Genomic DNA, 18,926 nt, shown 5'->3' on the forward strand with positions numbered 1-18,926 from the left:
AGGACAGTTTAAGCCATTCACATTAATTGAGAGTATTGATAAGCCTGGTAGTATTTTGTGTCAAGTTTTTTGAAAGTCCATTGGACTTTTTGAATCTTTTCACCACTGTGGAAATTGGCTTTTGGTCAAGAATTTCAGAGTGGGGGCGGCGCCTGTGGCTCAGTGAGTAGGGCGCCGGCCCCATATGCCGAGGGTGGCGGGTTCAAACCCAGCCCTGGCCAAACTGCACTGCAACAAAAAAAATAGCTGGGCGTTGTGGCGGGCACCTGTAGTCCCAGCTGCTTGGGAGGCTGAGGCAAGAGAATTGTGTAAGCCCAAGAGTTAGAGGTTGCTGTGAGCCGTGTGACACCACGGCACTCTACCCAAGGGTGGTACAGTGAGACTCTGTCTCTACAAAAAAAAAAAAAAAAAAAAGAATTTCAGAGTGAGTTTACTTTGATGGTAGAGCATTGTTGTTGGTCATTATGGAGGATGGGTCTGAGGATATCCTGAGGAGCTGGTTTGGTTATGGCAAATTTCTTCAACGTGTGTATGTCATTAAAGTATTTAACTTCTCCATCATAAATGATACTCAGTTTAGCTTGATACAGGATCCTGGGCTAAAAGTTGTTTTATTTTAGGAGATTGAAGGTCAATGGCCATCCTCTTCTGGCTGGAAAAGATTCAGCAGAGAGATATGCAGTCATTCTAATATTCTTCCCCTTGTAGGTTATGATTTTCTTACATTTAGCTGCTTGCAGGATTTTCTTCTTCATATTAACTTTGGCAAAGTTAATTACAATGTGTCTAGAATATGCTTTATTTGGGTTGAGTCATGCTGGAGTTCTGAAACTGTCTGCTATCTGAATTTCAGTGTCTCTTGCCATGCTTGGGAAGTTGTCCTCAATTATCTCTTGGAGTAGGGTATCTGTGCCTTTCAGACCATCCTCTTCTCCTTCAGGGATTCCTATGAGGTGAATGTTTGCTGTTTTGGAATGGTCCCACAATTCTCTCAGGGAATGATCCATTTTTGCTTTCCACTTCTCTTCCTCTTTGAGCATTTGGGAGCATTCGAAAGCTTTTTCTTCAATGTCAGATATCCTTTATTCTGTGTGCTCCATTCTGTTACTGAGGGATTCTACTGTATTTCTCAGACTTTTGATGGCTCCAAGTTCTTGTCTCAATGTGTCAAAATCTTTGGTGATTTTGTCTATCAATTCTTGAGACAACTTTTGAATTGCTCCTTTAATTTCTTTTTTTTTTTTTTTTTTTGTAGAGACAGAGTCTCATTGTACTGCCCTCGGTAGAGTGCCATGGCGTCACACGGCTCACAGCAACCTCTAACTCTTGGGCTTACGCGATTCTCTTGCCTCAGCCTCCCGAGCAGCTGGGACTACAGGCGCCCGCCACAACGCCCGGCTAAGAATTGCTCCTTTAATTTCTAATTCTATCTTTACCTCTATTCTGTTAATCTTATTTGCAGTCCAAATACTGAATTCGATTTCTGACATCTCGGCTATTTGTTTATGAATGGGATCTTCTGTTGTGTCTCTTTTGTCATTCCTTGGGGGAGTTGATCTACTCTGATTATTCATGTTGCCAGAGTTTTTCTGCAGATTCTGCCCCATGATTATTTTGCACCGTTTGGCTAGAGAAGGTGGCAAGGTGAAATTGAATTGAGGGCTCCTGGAGATATAATTAACCATCCCTTTACCAAAGAACTGGGACTGGTGATTGCGACTTTTCCCATAGAGCTTTACAAAGGTCCCATTCAGAACGATAGCCTGAAACTCTGGGGACCTGCTTGGTGTGGTGGGGCTAGATGGCACTGACTGGTATTCAGCTAGTCTCTGACCAATCCTAGTGAATCAGTAGCTTTGGACTGAAATCTCAGCCATGGAGATATAGAAGCAACTAAGACACCCCGCCACCCACAGGCAACAACTGGAAAGGGATAATCAGCACACTCCCACAACAATACAACCAGGGTACAACTTTGGTGGGTCCCCGGGTGATCAGACTAGGTTAAGTGTTCCAAACCAATTGTCCTGGTCAACACAAACACGCATCAGGTGGGAGAGTTCAAAAGGTCTTCAGCGTCTAGGCAGCAGGAGTCCACTGGCAGCTCAATTTGACCCCAGTGGGAGGGACCGTGGAACTGCCACCACTGTCAGGGGTGGCACTGCCACTGTCAGGGGTGATGCTGCTGGTCTGGGTACTGCAGCATGCAGGTCACAGGAGCCGGCAGAGAGCTGGAGGGCATTGCCACAGACCACAAGGGTCACAGGAGCCCAGTGGGGAACCAGAGGGCAGAGCCGTTGAACCCCAGCCTCAGGCAACAGGAGCTGGGCTGGAAGCCAGAAGGCAGAGTCACCAGCTTCAGGGGCCTCAAGGGTCGCAGGAACTGGACAGGAGTCACCAGCTGCAGGCCACAGGTCTCAGGAGCTGGGTGGGGATCCAGCCAGAGGACAGAGTCACCACCATGGCTGCCAGTCGCAGGAGTCCTGTGGGGAGCTGAGTTACCCACTGGGGGCTCCCCAGAGCCAGTGGGCTGCAGTCCCTAGTGGTCAGTAGCATGGTCCCGAGCTATGTTCTTTCCAAAACAGGGCAAGTCTCTCTCCCCTTGTGATTCCCCGCCTCTATTAAAGTTATAGTTTCAGCACAACTGCCCCACAGCTCATGAGGTGCTCTGCCCTAGCAAAAATCTGCCAAATGCTCCAGGTTTTTCAGGGGGTAGTCTTCCAGACTGCCAGGAGAGGGGGAAGGGGTGGACTGGGAGTTTAGGCAGAATATTAGATCAACTTTTGGCCCATGCAAGAGACTAGGCTTGCAGCAGTATCTCCTGTGGAGGGAGTCCCAGCCCTCAGTCCTTCTCCACCCTTCGATGAAACAGAAGGTTCTCTTTTCTCTACTCACCTCAAGCTGCTCTCCTGGGTTAGCTGGGGCGGGGGGCGGGGGGAGCAGAAGGGAAGGGGCAGGATTCCTGTCTTCTTTGGGATAGGTTTTGTACCTGAAATTTGTTTCCTTAGAGTCCCAGCTTGTCACAGCAGGGGTGATGTGAACCTATCAATCCTCTCTCTCAGCTCAGCTCCTAATATTCCACTTTATTGGGTTATTTCTGGCCATTATTTCTCCCTCTGGACCGGCGCCTCTGCCGAAAGCTGGCTTCAGTCAGCCATCTTGTCTCCATCCCTGTTATAGTATGATTAATGCAGTATAAGTCCCTTTGATGAGTACTAGATTTTACCAAAGTAAATCTCTTTCTGTGACTTTGGCTATTCATTGTAATGCTCGTCCTCAGCAGATTGATTTCGAGCACATGAAACAAGATAATGCTTGGTTTTATTGCTTGGCCCTCACTGTTCAGTTTATGCCCTGAGATCTCTGGCTGGCCAAAGTTGAAAGTATCTGATACCAGCTGTTGGTCCTCTCTTGAACAGATTTGATAGCCTTGGGCTATGCATTTAATCTTTCAAATGATTACATGTAAATGAGGAAACGTCATTTAGTATTGTGGACATTTGCAGATATGGCTGACCAGAGCTAGTGGATGATGTGAGTTTCTTCAGGCTGTCCATCAGTTTCTACCTTCTCTTTTCTAGGAAATCAGAATGCCTTAGGTATCAGGTCTCTTCCAAGGATTCGTTGCTTGACCCCAGAACCCCAAGGAGTTCACCTTGGAAATGCGGTGGTTTTGACAAGCCTTGCTTTCTCTTCTCCAGCTCTTCTGGGGTTTGTTTTGGTTTGTTTGGGTTTTTGTTTGTTTCATATCATTGCATGCAAAAGAAAAATGTGATGTCATTACATTATTGTATCACTTCCTTCCTTATAATTTAATCTTACTCTGGGGCTAGGTTATAATCTCCCGAGGCAGGTGGCCTTACACAGAGATGTCTCATCTGTAAACAGGGTTTGTGAGAGACACGTGACACTGTGGGGCCCAGAGGGAATGATGTGGCTCCAGCATCAGCCTCTGCCTGGGAGTGGGTGCTTAGTACTCATTGGTCTCTTTCCTGCCTGATACCACCTACAACCTATGTGGCCACTATGTCTCGTGATTCCTATATTCCCTGTGACACTGTGACAATCGATGCTGTGGCCACCGTCGATTATCTTAAAGATTTAAGAAATAGCAAAATGCAAGGCTTGTTCTCCCCTAGGATTTCCTTGGATTTTTATCTAAATATTATTTATTAAAATAAGTACTTCAGTATCCTGAGATATTGTCTACATTTGAACTAGAAACAGATATTTGAACACCTTTATGAGAATGAAAAGTGTTTCCCTTCCTCTTCTTAGGCCTTCATCGCTTTTCATGTAGCCTTTCAGGAAATGCTGTAGCATACTGTGAAAGAAAAAAGTCTATCCCTGTCTTGTCTGGCATATGAACACCCATCTCCCTTGCTTTGCCGGAGTTGTGGGTTCATGTCTATTCTTGCCTAAGGACTGCAGTGGCCTATTTGATAGTCTCCCTGCTTTCATGGTCTCACCACTTTGTCCATCCTTCACTTTATTACATAGTTTATCTAAAGAACAAACTTGAGGGTGCCATTCCTGTGAAAGCACCTTTTGGCCTCTGTTGCCTCCAAAATGATGTCAAAAGCCTGAGACTCTTTAAAATCAGAGTCCGACATATTTGCCCAGTTGTTATTTACTTCTGGGTTCCCTTTTCTGCTTTCCTATGTTCCAGCCACGGTGGACTTTTGTCTTTTCTACAAATATGCTTTGTCCTTTCTTTATTCTATTTGTATAGAAGCTTCCCTCAATTCAAAGGGCCTTTTGCTACTTGTTGATCCCTCTATCCATCCACCCACCCATCCATCCACGCACCCATCCCTTCCTCCCTCCCTCTATTCATCCCTCTATCCATCCCTCCCTCCATCCACCATGAAAGCAGGGAGACTATCAAATAGGTAACTGCAGCCTTTAGACAAGAACAGACATGAACCCACAACTCCAGCAAAGCAAGGGAGACGGGTGTTCACACACCAGACAAGACAGGGATAGACGTTTTTCTTTCACAGTATGCTACATGGCATTTCCTGAAAGGTTACATAAAGAGCAATGAAGGCCTAAGAAGAGGAAGGGAAACACTTTTCATTCTCATAAAGGTGTTTAAATGTTAGTCTGTTTCTAGCTCAAACATAAACAATATCTCAAGTATTGAAGTACTTATTTTAATAAATAATATTTAGATAAAAGTCCAAGGAAATCCTAGGGGAGAACAAGCCTTGCATCTCACTATTTCTTAAATCTTTAAGATGATCAGTGGTGGCCATAGCATTACAGTCAATGTCACAGGGAATATAGGAATCACAAGACATAGTGGCCACATAGGTTGTAGGTGGCATCTGGCAGGAAAGAAATCAATGAGTACTAAGCACCCACTCCCAGGCAGAGGCTGATGCTGGAACCACATCATTCCCTCTGGGCCCCACCATATCATGTGTCCCTCACAAACCATCCATCCATCCATCCACCTACCCATCCATTCACCCATCCACCCATCCACCCAGTCATCAAATATGGTTATATTTGTCAGTGTAGGCCAGGAATTGTAGGGATAGGATGGTAAACAGGATAGATACTGTCCTGACATCGTAGAACTTCCATTCATTTCCAGCATGATGCAGTGCTGTTCATCTGTTCAGACGTACAGCTAATGTTATTTCTTCCTTCCTTTCTTTCCTAATGCACCCAAGCAAATTTGCTCACAGACTATGTTGACCTGGTACTTTCTCTTCTTCTCTGTTATAGCATTTAACTTGTTCATTCATCAACAGATATTTATTGCCTACTGTGTGCTGAATCTCTGCTCAAAGCTGAGAATACTGCAGAGAACAAAACAAAAATTAAGCTCACAGCTTACATGTTATATTGTTATTATCTGATTAGAATGTGAGTTTATATCAGACTTTATGTAGTATCTTTATATCTTTTTTACAAGCCATACCTAGAAATAATTTGCATGATACATAATTTTCTTTAAAATATAACCAAAATCTGAGGCACAGTTTTCATAATTTAATTGGATTGAACTCTCTCTTGTGTAAGTATTATCATATAGGTATTCTATATGTAATACACATGTGCATATATAGTTTTGTTGTTTGTTTGTTTTGCTTAGGATGTAGAAAACTGCTAAAATTTCTATTAGTGTATAAATAGGTTAAAATGACCAAGAAAGAGAGGTAGACAATGATTTGTATTGTCTAAGTGAATGATAACCTTAACAATGTCAATCTGAATCTTTTACCTCCTAGTAATTGAATGGACGTTAATTCTCCAGTTAACCAGCTTTTATGGATTAACTTTGAAGCATGAAATTTAGATTAATTAAAGAAAGATTTTACTTAAAACATGTAGGAAATATTTTAACCAAGAAGGTTGACATGACAAAGAATTGGGTAGCTTAGGAGGCCGAAATTAAAGTTCTAAAGGCTGTAGAGTCCTGATTGATTGCTTAGGAGTCAAAAAGCTGTATGTATAACTTCTCTGAACTCCAGCTGGCGGACCGACTGATGAGAAGTGGTTTTCTTTTTTGCAGTTGGTGAGTTTGTAAGTGATGCCCTTCTTGTTCCTGACAAGTGCAAATTCTTACACCAGGAGAGGATGGATGTTTGCGAAAACCACCTTCACTGGCACACTGTGGCCAAAGAGGTACCTGCCTATATATCCCTTGTTATTGCTTAGTGAAGATTTCCCGGGGCCATACCTAATGACATTTTAGAAGGTATTTGAAAATAGAAGCTATGTTGATAAATATGTTCTTTAAAAAAAATCACTACTATCCATGACTTTTTTTTTTTTTTTGCAGTTTTTGGCCAGTGTTGGGTTTGAACCTGCCTGCTCCTACTCCTTGAGCCACAGGCGCCGCCCCATGACCTTTTTTTAGTAGACTATTTTTTAGGGCAATTTTACATTAACAGCGAAATTGAACAAAATGTACAGAACATTCCCACAGACTTCATCCATACACGTGCACAGCCTCCTCTATGTGTGGTGAATGATAAGTATTTAAAAATGGGGCCGATTTAATTAGATTCATGATGTGGCTGTGCCATGTTTTGTAACTTAAAACTATAAGCATTCCCCAAGTCACTAATAGCCAACTTACATATAACTCACACTTAGGAATGGAGGCTATTACAGGTAAGAGGTAAAGGTACCTGTTCCAACTTACATACAAATTTGACTTAAAAACAAGCCGACAAAATCTATCTCATTTATAACCTGGGGACTGCCTGTATAATCTGTAACAGCTATAATTTTAAGATTTATCTTTCAATTTCTTTTTTTATTCAGCTTTTGTTTTCATTTGTCGTATACAAAATTCTTACAATTTAACCTTTTCTCCATTATCTCTTGGTAAATACAGTGGTAAAACAGGGAAGGAACTACATGAAATGATAGTTAGAATTTTGTTTCTGGGTTCTGCCAATTTTCTATTCTCCAGACTGTGCTACCCCCTTTGTTCATCCACAGTTGTGTGACTCTCCACCTAGCCCTCTGCTTTCACCTAAGCCAATAAAAGACAGGAGACAATTAGCATGACAGTGTCAGTTTTTGGTATGGCCACCTTCAAAACTGCTCTGTTGTGGTTTTCTAGAAAATTTATATAGGTTATTTGTGGTGAGATCAGTCTACTAGATTCAGACTCCTTTATCTAGTCAGGAATTCGCCACTGGGGTCAGTTTGTTCCCCTGTCTGGAGACATTTTTGCTTCTGACAAATAGTGGAGTTGGGGTTAGGCCAGGGATTCTGCTAAACATCTTACAGTGAACAAGATAACATCCTCCTTCCCCCCAGCAAGAATTATCCATTCCAAAACATCTGTAGTGCTGAAGTTGGGAAATCTGATCTAGCGCAACTTAACCGTTCTATCATATCCTTAAAGCTGTTAGATAGAACATGCCACTTCAAACTTAGCATTATTTTTGCCTTTTACAAGATAATTATGTTCTGAGAAAATTTTCTTTATATATAAACATGTTTTGGAGGTTTAAGAGCTCAGCTGAGCTTAAGAAAACAAACCCAAATAATTTGGAGCCCACCTACCCATCTGATAACCTCATTTTTCATTTCTTCTGAGCTTTCAAAAGAAAAATTCTCTGTTACTAAGAAACAAAAATGCCTCCTGTAAGGTCAAACTAGAGTTCGTTACTAGTTTCACGGTTTACCTATATATTGAATTATTTGTCTTTCCTTTGTCACCAGTGGATGCCTTCAAAGTTTTATGTTCATCTAGATTTGTGCAACCGCAGCAAATCCCAGGAAAGCAAAAAGATGTGGAGGGAGAAATCTGTAATGACTAGATATTCTGGTTCATAGTGGCTGCCGCAGATAACTTCTTCTCTCCCTAGGATTGTTACCAGGGAAGTAAGGCAGGTCAAGTGAGAAAGACTCCCGTCCATGGTGGAGGTGGGAGTTAGAGGGGGTGCACCCAGAACGCTCACAGTTTCCTAAGACACTAACGAAGCCAGGTTCTGTTCATCAGCGTAGGCCTCTTTTGCATCTCATTTCCCAATGAGTTTCTATCCCAGTGGTTTTGATAAACCTCTATTGTATAACGTCATGATCTTATTAACTAAATAACAAACTTATAAGAAGAAGCAAGTACCAAAGTAACCTGGGCTAAAGAAAACCGTCATCAATCCACCCAAAAAGCAAATGTTTGTTTTCTTTGCATCGAGTCGGTGTGTGGATGGCTGCGGTCAGAATGCTGCTCTCACTGTTCTCTCCTCACCTTTCCAGACGTGCAGTGAGAAGGGCACCAACTTGCACGACTATGGCATGTTGCTGCCCTGTGGCATTGACAAGTTCCGAGGGGTGGAGTTCGTGTGTTGCCCGCTGGCTGAGGAGAGTGACAATGTCGACTCTGCAGACGCAGAGGAGGATGACTCCGATGTCTGGTGGGGCGGAGCAGACACGGACTATGCAGATGGCAGGTGAGGTGGCCTTCGTGTTCAGACTCACAGAGTCCGAAACTTCTTGGGTGTGGTTTTTGTATTCTTCTGTACATGTATCCGTCTGGGTGTCTCTGCCTACTTCATCAGAGTTTGCTGTTATGTAAAAAAAAAAAATCTAACCCGTAGGTCCTGTTGTGATTATGACATAGTGTTTAATTAATAGAACCGATCAACCATCACAGAGTTAATTTTAACCGTTTTATTTTAATGTTAAGAGTTCAAATCAGAACTCCACTGATGATAAGACTAGGTTACCGGTAGCTGTCACAGGGGGCTGACATCTGAAGTGAATGACAATAGCTTTCTGTTCTGATCTTTAATTTAGGTTTAGGGGGTACAGGGGCAGTTCTGTTACATAGGTGTATTGCGCTGTGGTAAAGTGGGAGCTTTGGAGGTGACTGTTACCCAAATAGAGTAACTTGTAACCGGTTAAGTAATTTCTCAGCCCTCATCCTTCCTCCACCCTCTCTCCAAGTTCCCAGCATCTATTAGTAAGCTGTTTGTGGCATTGATTTTTGACCAGCATACTGCAGCCCCCTGGTGTGCCATTTGTTGGCTTAACAAGCCAACAAATTAATTCCAAAGGATGAGAGAGAGAAGTGAGCAAAAAAAAAACTGTGCTGGCCAATATTTCCCTGAGGCTATTAGGTGTGCTATTAAAATTTTTGAAGATCCTTAATTAAATTACTTTTGAAAGGAATTCAAAGCACAGTAAGTATATTCTTTTTTTACTCTTTTTTTTTCATCAACATAATTTAAGTGATCTACGGAGGGTTAACTATAGGTCCAAGTACACTTTCTTTTGTCACCAGTGGATGCCTTCAAAGTTTTTATGTTCATCTAGATTTGTGCAAATTTAGCAAATTCCAGGAAAGCAAAAAGATGTTGAAGGAGAAATCGCTAAAGACTAGATATTCAGATTCACAGTGGCTGCAGAAGATAACTTATTCTCTTCCTAGGATTGTTCCCAGGGAAGTAAGCCATCTAGAATAAGGTTGAAAAACACTAACCACTGCTCTTTGTCCTTCTGTGCACATTGTTTAGCTCCCTCTTCTAAGTGAGAAATATTTCTTAAACCCCGTATCAGATGGACAACCATGAGCTCAATGTGAATTCTCCTTAAGAAAGGTTCGGTTTGGGGTTTTGTTCCATGCCTGTGGTTGTTTCTCCCTTTGTTTTGCCTTCTGTCATCTTTCCTGTCATGACTGAACTCAAAGGCATTTATAGTAAATGTCTGTTAATGTCTTTTTAATTGTCTTTGATTTCATTATTGTTAAGAACGCTATTTTCTCCTCTTTTCCTTCAGGATCTTAATCCCATAATTTACCTAATTCCCATTCTTAATAGAAGACAAACATCATTATTCAAATCCTAACATAAACCCAGAATCTTTAGGTTAGAAATGTCACCTGGTTCGGTCATCGAGTTCACGCTGTATCATTCCCCAAAAGGTGATGATTCCATCACTTCTCTTTTTCCTTCACTATTCTCTCTGCTATTCCCCAGTGTCACTCTTTTCCAGTTGGGACATTAAATAGGAATTACAAGACTCATTAATATAAAGTTTTCTGACTTAAAGCATGGACTTTCTGCATGATTCTATAACACATTTTATAAAAATTTTAAGACAATTTTACAAATCTACAGACATTTCTTTGCACTCAAGTATCTGAACTGCCCTATCAGTTAAGAAAACTAGTCTTCTTTTTAGTGGCTATTACCTGCTTTTACCAGGGTTCTCCTCTTGTTAGGAATGTTCTTTTGTGTTCTATCTTAACCAGAATTTAAAAAGAAAATGTATGCAGTATGGCTGGACACAAAGCTTAACAAGCCAACAAATTAATTCCAAAGGATGAGAGAGAGAAGTGAGCAAAAAAAAAAAAACTGTGCTGGCCAATATTTCCCTGTGCTTGTAAAAGTTGAAAGTTAAATGGTATAAACCCTCCACCCAGGGCAGGAAACATCAGGGATGCAGGATTTGCCAGTGAGAAGGCTTCTGAGCCTTTTTTTCTTTGAAGTTAATTAGTGGGGTTCTGTGCCGAGTCTGATTCCCACACCTATATTCTACGCACCAGATGTGGAGTCTCTTCCGGTTTGAATTTAATTGCTGCTTTGTCTAAAAGTGGAATTTGGTAGTTCTCATTGTTTAAACTTATTTATATTCTTCCTCAGTCATCATTTATCTTGATTTGAAAGTTTCAGAATGTCTGTCTGAATAAAATTCTTGGCACCAGGACTCTGACCAGGCGATGCCCATCTAGTAATAAAAGGAGAAATTTGGAGTTTGACGGCCATTTTCTGGGTTCCTAAGCTGCTGGATACTTGATTTGATAATTTCCCTTGGCTGAATCTACCATGTACTGAGTAAGCAGTGCACACAATGGCCAGACGGCCAAGAAAGCTCCACAGCTGGTGTGAAATTCTGAGGACATAGGTGTGCACGTGTAATCTTGTATCAGTGTTGGTGACCTTCCATTCAGAGATAGGGACTTATAGAATTAAAAATAGGTATTTTTTTGCTTTATCCTGAGAGTAGCAGGCCTTTGCCAGGTTTTGTTTCTCAATGAATACATTTCATGTATCTCGTAAAACTTCTGTTTTATTGTGAATACTTTATAATGTGTCTTGATGTTTTTCTGTTGAACGCCTTCCAACTTACTCTTTGAAAGCATCACCAACATCCGGTCTCAGCACATCCTGTTCATCAGAGGCCCTTTCTTTTCCTGTATCCCTTTTCACTACTCCTAGAAGTAGAAACCCCAGGCTTCCGGGGCTGGCTTTGAGTCCCTTTTTGCATATTACTAATATTCAGTATTTTTTTTGATACTCATCTCTGATGATATCACCCCTCTCTGTACTTATCATTGTGTTCATCAAACTATAGGATGCTGGGGAGGGTTCTTTTAAATTACTCTATTTCCTTCTACTAGAGGAGTGATTTTCAGCTGGTGTGATGTGGCACGCTAGTGTGCTGTGGTGGGTCTTAGGTGTGCTGAGAGAATTTTTAGAGATAAATTATTTTCTAAAGAAGTTCAAAGCACAGTAAGTATATTCTTTTTTTCACTTTTTTGATCAACACAGTGTAAGTGTGCCACACAGATTTAACTAGAGGTTCAAGTGAGATAAAAAAGGTAAAAAAAAAAAAACAAAAACAAAAAACATTCCAGGGTAAACATACAATTTATTACCCAAACAGGAGACTGCTAGGAACACAGTCTTGAACAGAAGGACCTTGGCGGCTCGGCGCCTGTAGCTTAAGTGGCTAAGACACCAGCCACATACACGGGAGCTGGCAGGTTTGAATCCAGCCAGGGCCGCCAAACAAAAACAACTATAACCAAAAATAGCTGGGCATTGTGGTGGGTGCCTGTAGTCCTAGCTACTTGAGAGGCTGAGGCAAAAGAATCGCTTAAGTCCAAGAGTTGGAGGTTGCTGTGAGCTATGATGCCATGGCACTCTACCCAGGGTGACAGCTTGAGACTCTGTCTTAAATAAAAAAAAAAAAGAAGGACCTTGGTAAACTGGATCACACAACTACCCTGCCTACTCCTCTCCTGAGTGTAACCACCGTCCACATGGAGTGGAAATGCTAGCCATCTCCCTCCCATTTGTCTTCATCTATATCCATGTCAGCAATCTACAACACAGTCATCGCCTTCTTCCTGATGATGATCTTCTCATAAACACCTTCCCAGGTCAGGCTTTTAGTTCATTATCCTCCCTGCCACCCACAGTCCTTCTAACCAGGACAGAACCAATGGATAACCATCCTTAGTATTCTATTAAGCATCCTGGAGCTTCACATTTTCTAAACACATTTTTGTCATTTCTCCATGTAATTTCTTCCTTTAGCTGGTTCTGGGATTTCTAAGGTACCAAGTCATGTAACCTTATCAGTAAATTCCATTTCTTATTCATGCTGTAATATCAGCTGGGATCTCAATGTTTCTAGATGCACCTAAGTATTCCTATTAGAGGACCTATCATCTTCCACATAGCAGGTGATCCAAACAAACGCCATTCTCCTTGGTTCCAAGCACAGCCTTCCCTCCTGCTATACAGATAACCATGGCACAGTCATCCATTGTGAATCTCTGCAAATGGCACCTGGCATTTGGTGGGGGCTCAGTACGTGTTTGTTGAATAAGTTAATTATTTTTCCCTCTTCCTTAACACCTCTCGTGCCTCTTCATCCCTTTTTTCCTTCCTTCCCTTTCATGTTTATGTTAGGAGTACCCGGGCTCTCGATCATTTCCTCTTCCTTCCTTGCATTTTTAATCTTCCTTTTCATTGGTTCCACTTCTGCCTGTAATCCTGCCGTTTCCTGAACTACCACCGGCTGAATTCAGATCATTGTTTCCCTCCTCCTACCAGGGGTCCTCAAACTACGGCCCGCGGGCCACATGAGGTGGTGCGATTGTATTTGTTCCCGTTTTGTTTTTTAACTTCAAAATAAGATACGTGCAGTGTGCATAGGAATTTGTTCATAGTTTTTTTTTTTTTTTTTAACTATAGTTCGGCCTTCCAGTGATCTGAGGGACAGTGAACTGCCCCCTGTTTAAAAAGTTTGAGGACGCCTGTATCCCTTTCTACATCAGTGCTTCCCTTTCTTCTGTTATCCTCATATTTTTTGGATTCTCAAGGGATTCATTCATACCTTTATATCTATTCCCATTACTCGGCATTAATGCTACTCCTTCCTTCTCCTCTAGCCTTCATCCACTCTCTTCCCAGATAATTATTTTCCATGCCTTCGTCGTCTTCCTATGAGGAATATGCAATCCTGGTGACACTTGGTAGGAAATATTTGATGATTTCTTCTACCTGTAGAAGAGTCCGAATTCTTTAGCAGAACATTCAGAACTTTTCACTACTTGGCCTCAGCCTGCATGTTCATCTTCACCACATGTACGTTACTGAAAAAGGAAATATTTTTCCTTTTCTACCAAATGGGGTTAATGTATGACAAAATATATTTGTCACCTCTAAAATGCTACGTGTTTTCATGATCTGTCAAAATCCTATATATTTTTTTTAATACCATCACCTGAAAAGATACCACCTTTTTTACAAGTCTTCACAAATGCCTTGCTCTCTATGCTATTCCTGTTTTGCCTTTATTCTTATAAGACTCATTCATACCGTAACTTATCTTCTGATTATTGGTAGCCATATATCTTTTTATCTACTAGAATTGAAACAATAGTTTATATGCCTGATGGGTGTTGTATATAGGTCCTCAATAAATATTAGCCAAATTGAATTATATTTTTTCAATTTTTTTCATAATTTTTGGTAATGACTTTGTCGTCCATAATCAGATATTAAAGAATCTCCTGTGTTTGCCAACAGAAATATACTGTGAGCCACGTATATCCTTTTTTATTTTCTAGTAGCCTCTTTTAAAATAGTAAAGAGAGACAGGTGAATTTAGTTTTAACAACACATTTTATTTAATCCAGTATATCCCAAATTTTGTTTCAACCTGTGACCAGTGTGAACAAGTTTGTAGTTCACATTTTTTGTTTGTTTGGTTCATACATGTCTTAACACGTACAGCACATTTCAGTTCGAACTAGGTACATTTCAAGTACTCGTGATAGTCACATGTGGCAGGTGGCTACTTTATTTGGACAGTGTAGTCCTCAAAAACTTGAAATTTCTTATCACTCTTAGTTCCCATTAAGATAAAAGGTTTATATAACCCAATAATATATTCTAAGGTTAAGTCACCAAGTTTTTCTTAACTTGTTTTTAAGATTAAAAAAATTACTTTGGATTTAATAAAATTAGGATATCAGGACACTTGTATCACTTCATTTTTGAATGTGTTTTTCTGTAGCCCTTCACACAGATATAGCTTCTTCTTTACCTGGCAAAGGCAGCGGGCAAAGCAAGAGAGTACTGTGTCCCTGACCCACACACTAGCTAGCTGGGCTCCTGCCAGCTCATGGGAACCAGCCCTCTTTTTGATGCTTGAAATGCAGAATCAGAATAGAAATTTAACATATCTGGATTAAAACATCATCGGGAGATGCTATGTGAGAATTCTTGAAGAAGGAGAAAAGATGAGGCACTCCCATCTTCCCAAAACAAAATTTGATCCACAGTTTAATATATTTCATTGGTTGGTAGATGGTAAGATTTGTTTTGATAGAAGGTAAGTGTTTTTCTATTGCTAGTAAGGCATTTAGAGAAACATCTTTGAGGGATCAGCTCTGTTTTATGACCTCATTGAAAAAGAAGTAAATCTTTTTATGTGGGCAAAAGTTATAATCTTTTGAAAATTTATTTGTAATAACTCAGTATAGCATTTCTACAGCATGGTAATAATTAAGCTTTCAGAGCACCTCAAAACACCTACTTAGGCAATCAGTAATGCAGCATATATAATTGTACAGAGATTCCAGCCATTGTGGGTAAGAATTATTTCCATAGGAAAATTTATTTGAAAAACTAACTTGGAAAAACAGCCACATAGCCAGTCTACCCTTGGACATGAGGATCTGGAGGCCAAGCTTTTCCTCTCCTAGAACTGCAGGATCCATCTGGACCCTTGTGGTCCAATAGGATTGTTGAATTCATAAAGCAGACCTTCTAATTGCTTTATATTCAGAGAAGCAGTTTTCCTCTTGCGGAGTAAGTCTTTACATTTTTTTAAAAAAACAGAATCTTGAATGATATATTATTCTCTTATTTTTAGGGTTGCAGACGTGTAGTGAGAATGTACTGAGAGGTAACTTGATGTATCTTCCTGGACAATTAATTAGATAATATATTTTTTCTGTTTCCTTTTATTTTTTTCTAGGAATCTCATGACATCAGTTCCATTTTCTTTTAAAATTAGAAAAGGCTGCTTACATAGATCTGGGTGAGTGATGAATTTTGACTGAATATCATCATCCCCTTCTTTGAGGCTGTATATTGCAGCTTAGAATAGTTTCCTTTAGTTCTTCTCTGCTTTGTGTGTGTGGGTATGTGTAGGTGTGTGTATATAGGTATGTGTGAAATAGAATACACAATACCTTACTGTACCCAAATAACTGAATCAATTCTGGTGATTGCTGCAAGACAATGACTTCAGACATAGCAAGAAGTCACCTTGTCCCTCACTATACTAGGAAACCAGGTCAACACCATCAACTTTCTGGATATAGTGAGTCCTTTATATTATTATTATTACCATTATTTTTATTTTAAAATTATTCTGTGAACAACTTACAGAACTAAGAATATGGGATAACTAAAAATAACTTCATCAGAAATTTTGTAAGAATTAACACATTGCTGATCTCAGTGGCTCATGCCTGGAATCCTAGCAGTTTGAGAGGCCAAAGTGGGAGGATTGTTTTCGTCCATGACTTTGAGACCAACTTGAGCAAGAGCAAGATCCTATCTCTACAAAAAAATAAAAAAATAAATAAATAAATAAAAAACAGAAAAAATCAGCTGGATATGGCGGTACACACTTGTAGTCCCAGGTACTTGGCAAACTGAAGCAGGAGGATTATTTGAGACCAAGAGTTGGAGGTTGTAGTGAGCTACGATGATGTCATTGCACTCTAGCTGTGGTGGCAGAGTGAGACTTTGTCTATTAAAAAAAGAAAAAAATAGTAAATATTTTTTTAAATTTTAATAAGAGTTTAAATATGGTAAACCCTAATTTTTATTCCAAAATTTCCTGGTTTTGAAGGTCTGGATTTCCAAAGTGGACAGTGTTCTTTGCAATACAGCTAGCTGCTAATCTCATTCTATGCATGAACCTGGACTATATTAATTTTACAAATACTGATTCCAGATTTCAATTATGTTTCTATTAAGTTCTGGCTTATCGTATTTCTTGGTCTTTGTCTTATACTTGTGATTTCACTTATTATAAAAATTTGATACATTGAGGCAGTTGTCGGTGACATGGCTGCAGCCAGACAGCGTGATGAATGCCAGGAGTTTTCTTCTTGTATATCCCTTTCCTACAAAGATCAATACTGGCAAAATGTCAAAAAATTTGAACAAGAAGAGACCACAACTGACTGAAACACAAGCTGAATTTTAAAATAATGTATACCAAATAATAACAATCAGAACTACATCAAGATACAAATACAAGATCCCTCTGATGTGGAAGAAAGAAGTACATGCTAGAGACCGGATCAAGAATCCAAGATGGCGGCCGAGTAACAGCCTCCCTGCAACAGGGCACAGTGAGTCTGGGGAGATAAGACTCCAGGCACCTCTGGCTGGCGGGATCTGCCTATAATCATCCCTTTGAGGATACAGGGAGTCAGCAAGAGACTTCTGGACCCCAAGAGGAGGACAAAAACAGTGGAAAACTGGCAAGAGGGTGCGTGTGTCTGATCTACCTAATACTGCTGGCAGCTGTAAGTACAAGCAGCAGTGAGACTGCAAACCAGAAAGGCCTGACCTGTGAACTGTTTCCATGTTTTTGGACTTGGCACTCAGTTGAACTGCCTTTGGGAAGAGCTTGAGCAGGAGTGTGGAGGACTTTGGGCATTGTGTAGGGCCCCAGACTGAGCCGCTGAGCCGGATGGAGCTAATAGTGTTCGGCTGTGGGCCGCAGGGAGCCATTGTGAGAAAACTGCCCCGGCAAGCTCCGCCCTCAGGGTGGCAGAGCAAGGATAGGGCGGGAGCTAGTAACTTAGTGACTGAGCAGCCTAAAGGCAGGGACTGAGCTGCCTTAAAGCCTTAACCCTCAGGGGCAGAGTGAGACCAGTTTTGGCACACTGGAGCCTTGGGCTGTTACTGTGGGTAGAGTGCCATGACATCACAGCTCATAGCAACCTCAAACTCCTCGCCTTGGCACAGCCTGGACCTCCATAAGAGCTGTGCCATGATCACCTACCCACGACCAGCACCCTCCAGGCCTCCGCATGCCCTGACCAGGAATTGTGGGAGCTGTGAAACCTTGCGTCCTCCCTCCAGTACCCTTCTTGCCTCCACACTGGCCCACTCATCTGGGCAGGGACTCTGGTAGCCATGTGCCCTGCAGAGCTCTCTCTGCCTCTGCGCAGAGCCCTTCTCCTGGCCAGAGACTGGTGGAGCCTTGGGCTCTCTGTGCCAAAGTCACTGGGTGCCAGGCACTCCCACAACTGTGCAAACCACCTCCCACCATGTTGCTGGATCTAGGTGTGTCACACTCCGGAGCTGCTTCCACAACCAGAACTCCCTGGCTGAGGCAGCCCCAGAGGAACTACACAGGGCCACTCCCTACAAAGATCCAGCAACAATAGAGTGATCCTGCTGGGGTCTAATCTTGGAGAAACACCTCCCCAGCTCTGAGGATGGCGGAGGCAATGGTGAAAAACAATCATGAGGTGAAATCAACAGAAAAACTCTGGCACTATGAATAGTCAGAGTAGATCAAATCCCCCAAGGATAAATGGGGCAGACACAGCACAAGATCCCATGCACAAACAAATAGCTGAGATGTCAGAAATCGAATTCAGAATCTGGATAGCAAATAAGATCTAATTAGAATTCCAAGCAGTAACCCAAAAGATATCTCAAGAATTCAACGAATTCAAAGACCAAATGACCAAGATTTTGACAAATTGAGATAAGAAGTTGCGGCCCTCAAAGATCTGAGAAACACAGTAGAATCCCTCAGTAACAGAATGGAGCAAGCAGAAGAAAGGATTTCTGACATTGAAGACAAAGCTTTCGAATGCTCCCAAACTCTCAAAGAGCAAGAGAAATGGAGGGCAAAAACAGGTCACTGTCTCAGAGAGTTCTGGGATAATTCGAAGAAAATCAATATTCGTCTTATAGGGATCCCCGAAAGCAATGAAGTGGTTTCACAAGGCACAGTCTCTTCTCCAAGAGATTATGAAGGAGAACATTCCAGACATGCCAAGAGATTCTGAAATGCAGATAGCAGACAGTTTCAGAACTCCAGCACGACTCAACCCAAATAAGACATCCCCCAGACACATCATAATCAACTTCACTAAAGTTAATATG

At 41.3% G+C, this 18,926-nt stretch overlaps 1 protein-coding gene across 7 annotated transcripts in view; it reads left to right on the plus strand.

Moving 5' to 3' along the window:
* Positions 1–18,926, plus strand: part of APP (amyloid beta precursor protein) — a 295,844-nt gene that overhangs the window by 120,259 nt on the left and 156,659 nt on the right. For all 7 annotated transcript variants that reach the window (XM_053565412.1, XM_053565413.1, XM_053565414.1 and 4 more), the window contains 2 exons: positions 6,527–6,639; positions 8,734–8,927. In XM_053565412.1, coding sequence (XP_053421387.1) covers positions 6,527–6,639; positions 8,734–8,927 — 307 coding nt within the window. The remainder of the gene's footprint in view (positions 1–6,526; positions 6,640–8,733; positions 8,928–18,926) is intronic.

The sequence above is a fragment of the Nycticebus coucang genome, chromosome 16, assembly GCF_027406575.1.
Source record: "Nycticebus coucang isolate mNycCou1 chromosome 16, mNycCou1.pri, whole genome shotgun sequence".
Taxonomy (NCBI): Eukaryota; Metazoa; Chordata; class Mammalia; order Primates; family Lorisidae; genus Nycticebus; species Nycticebus coucang.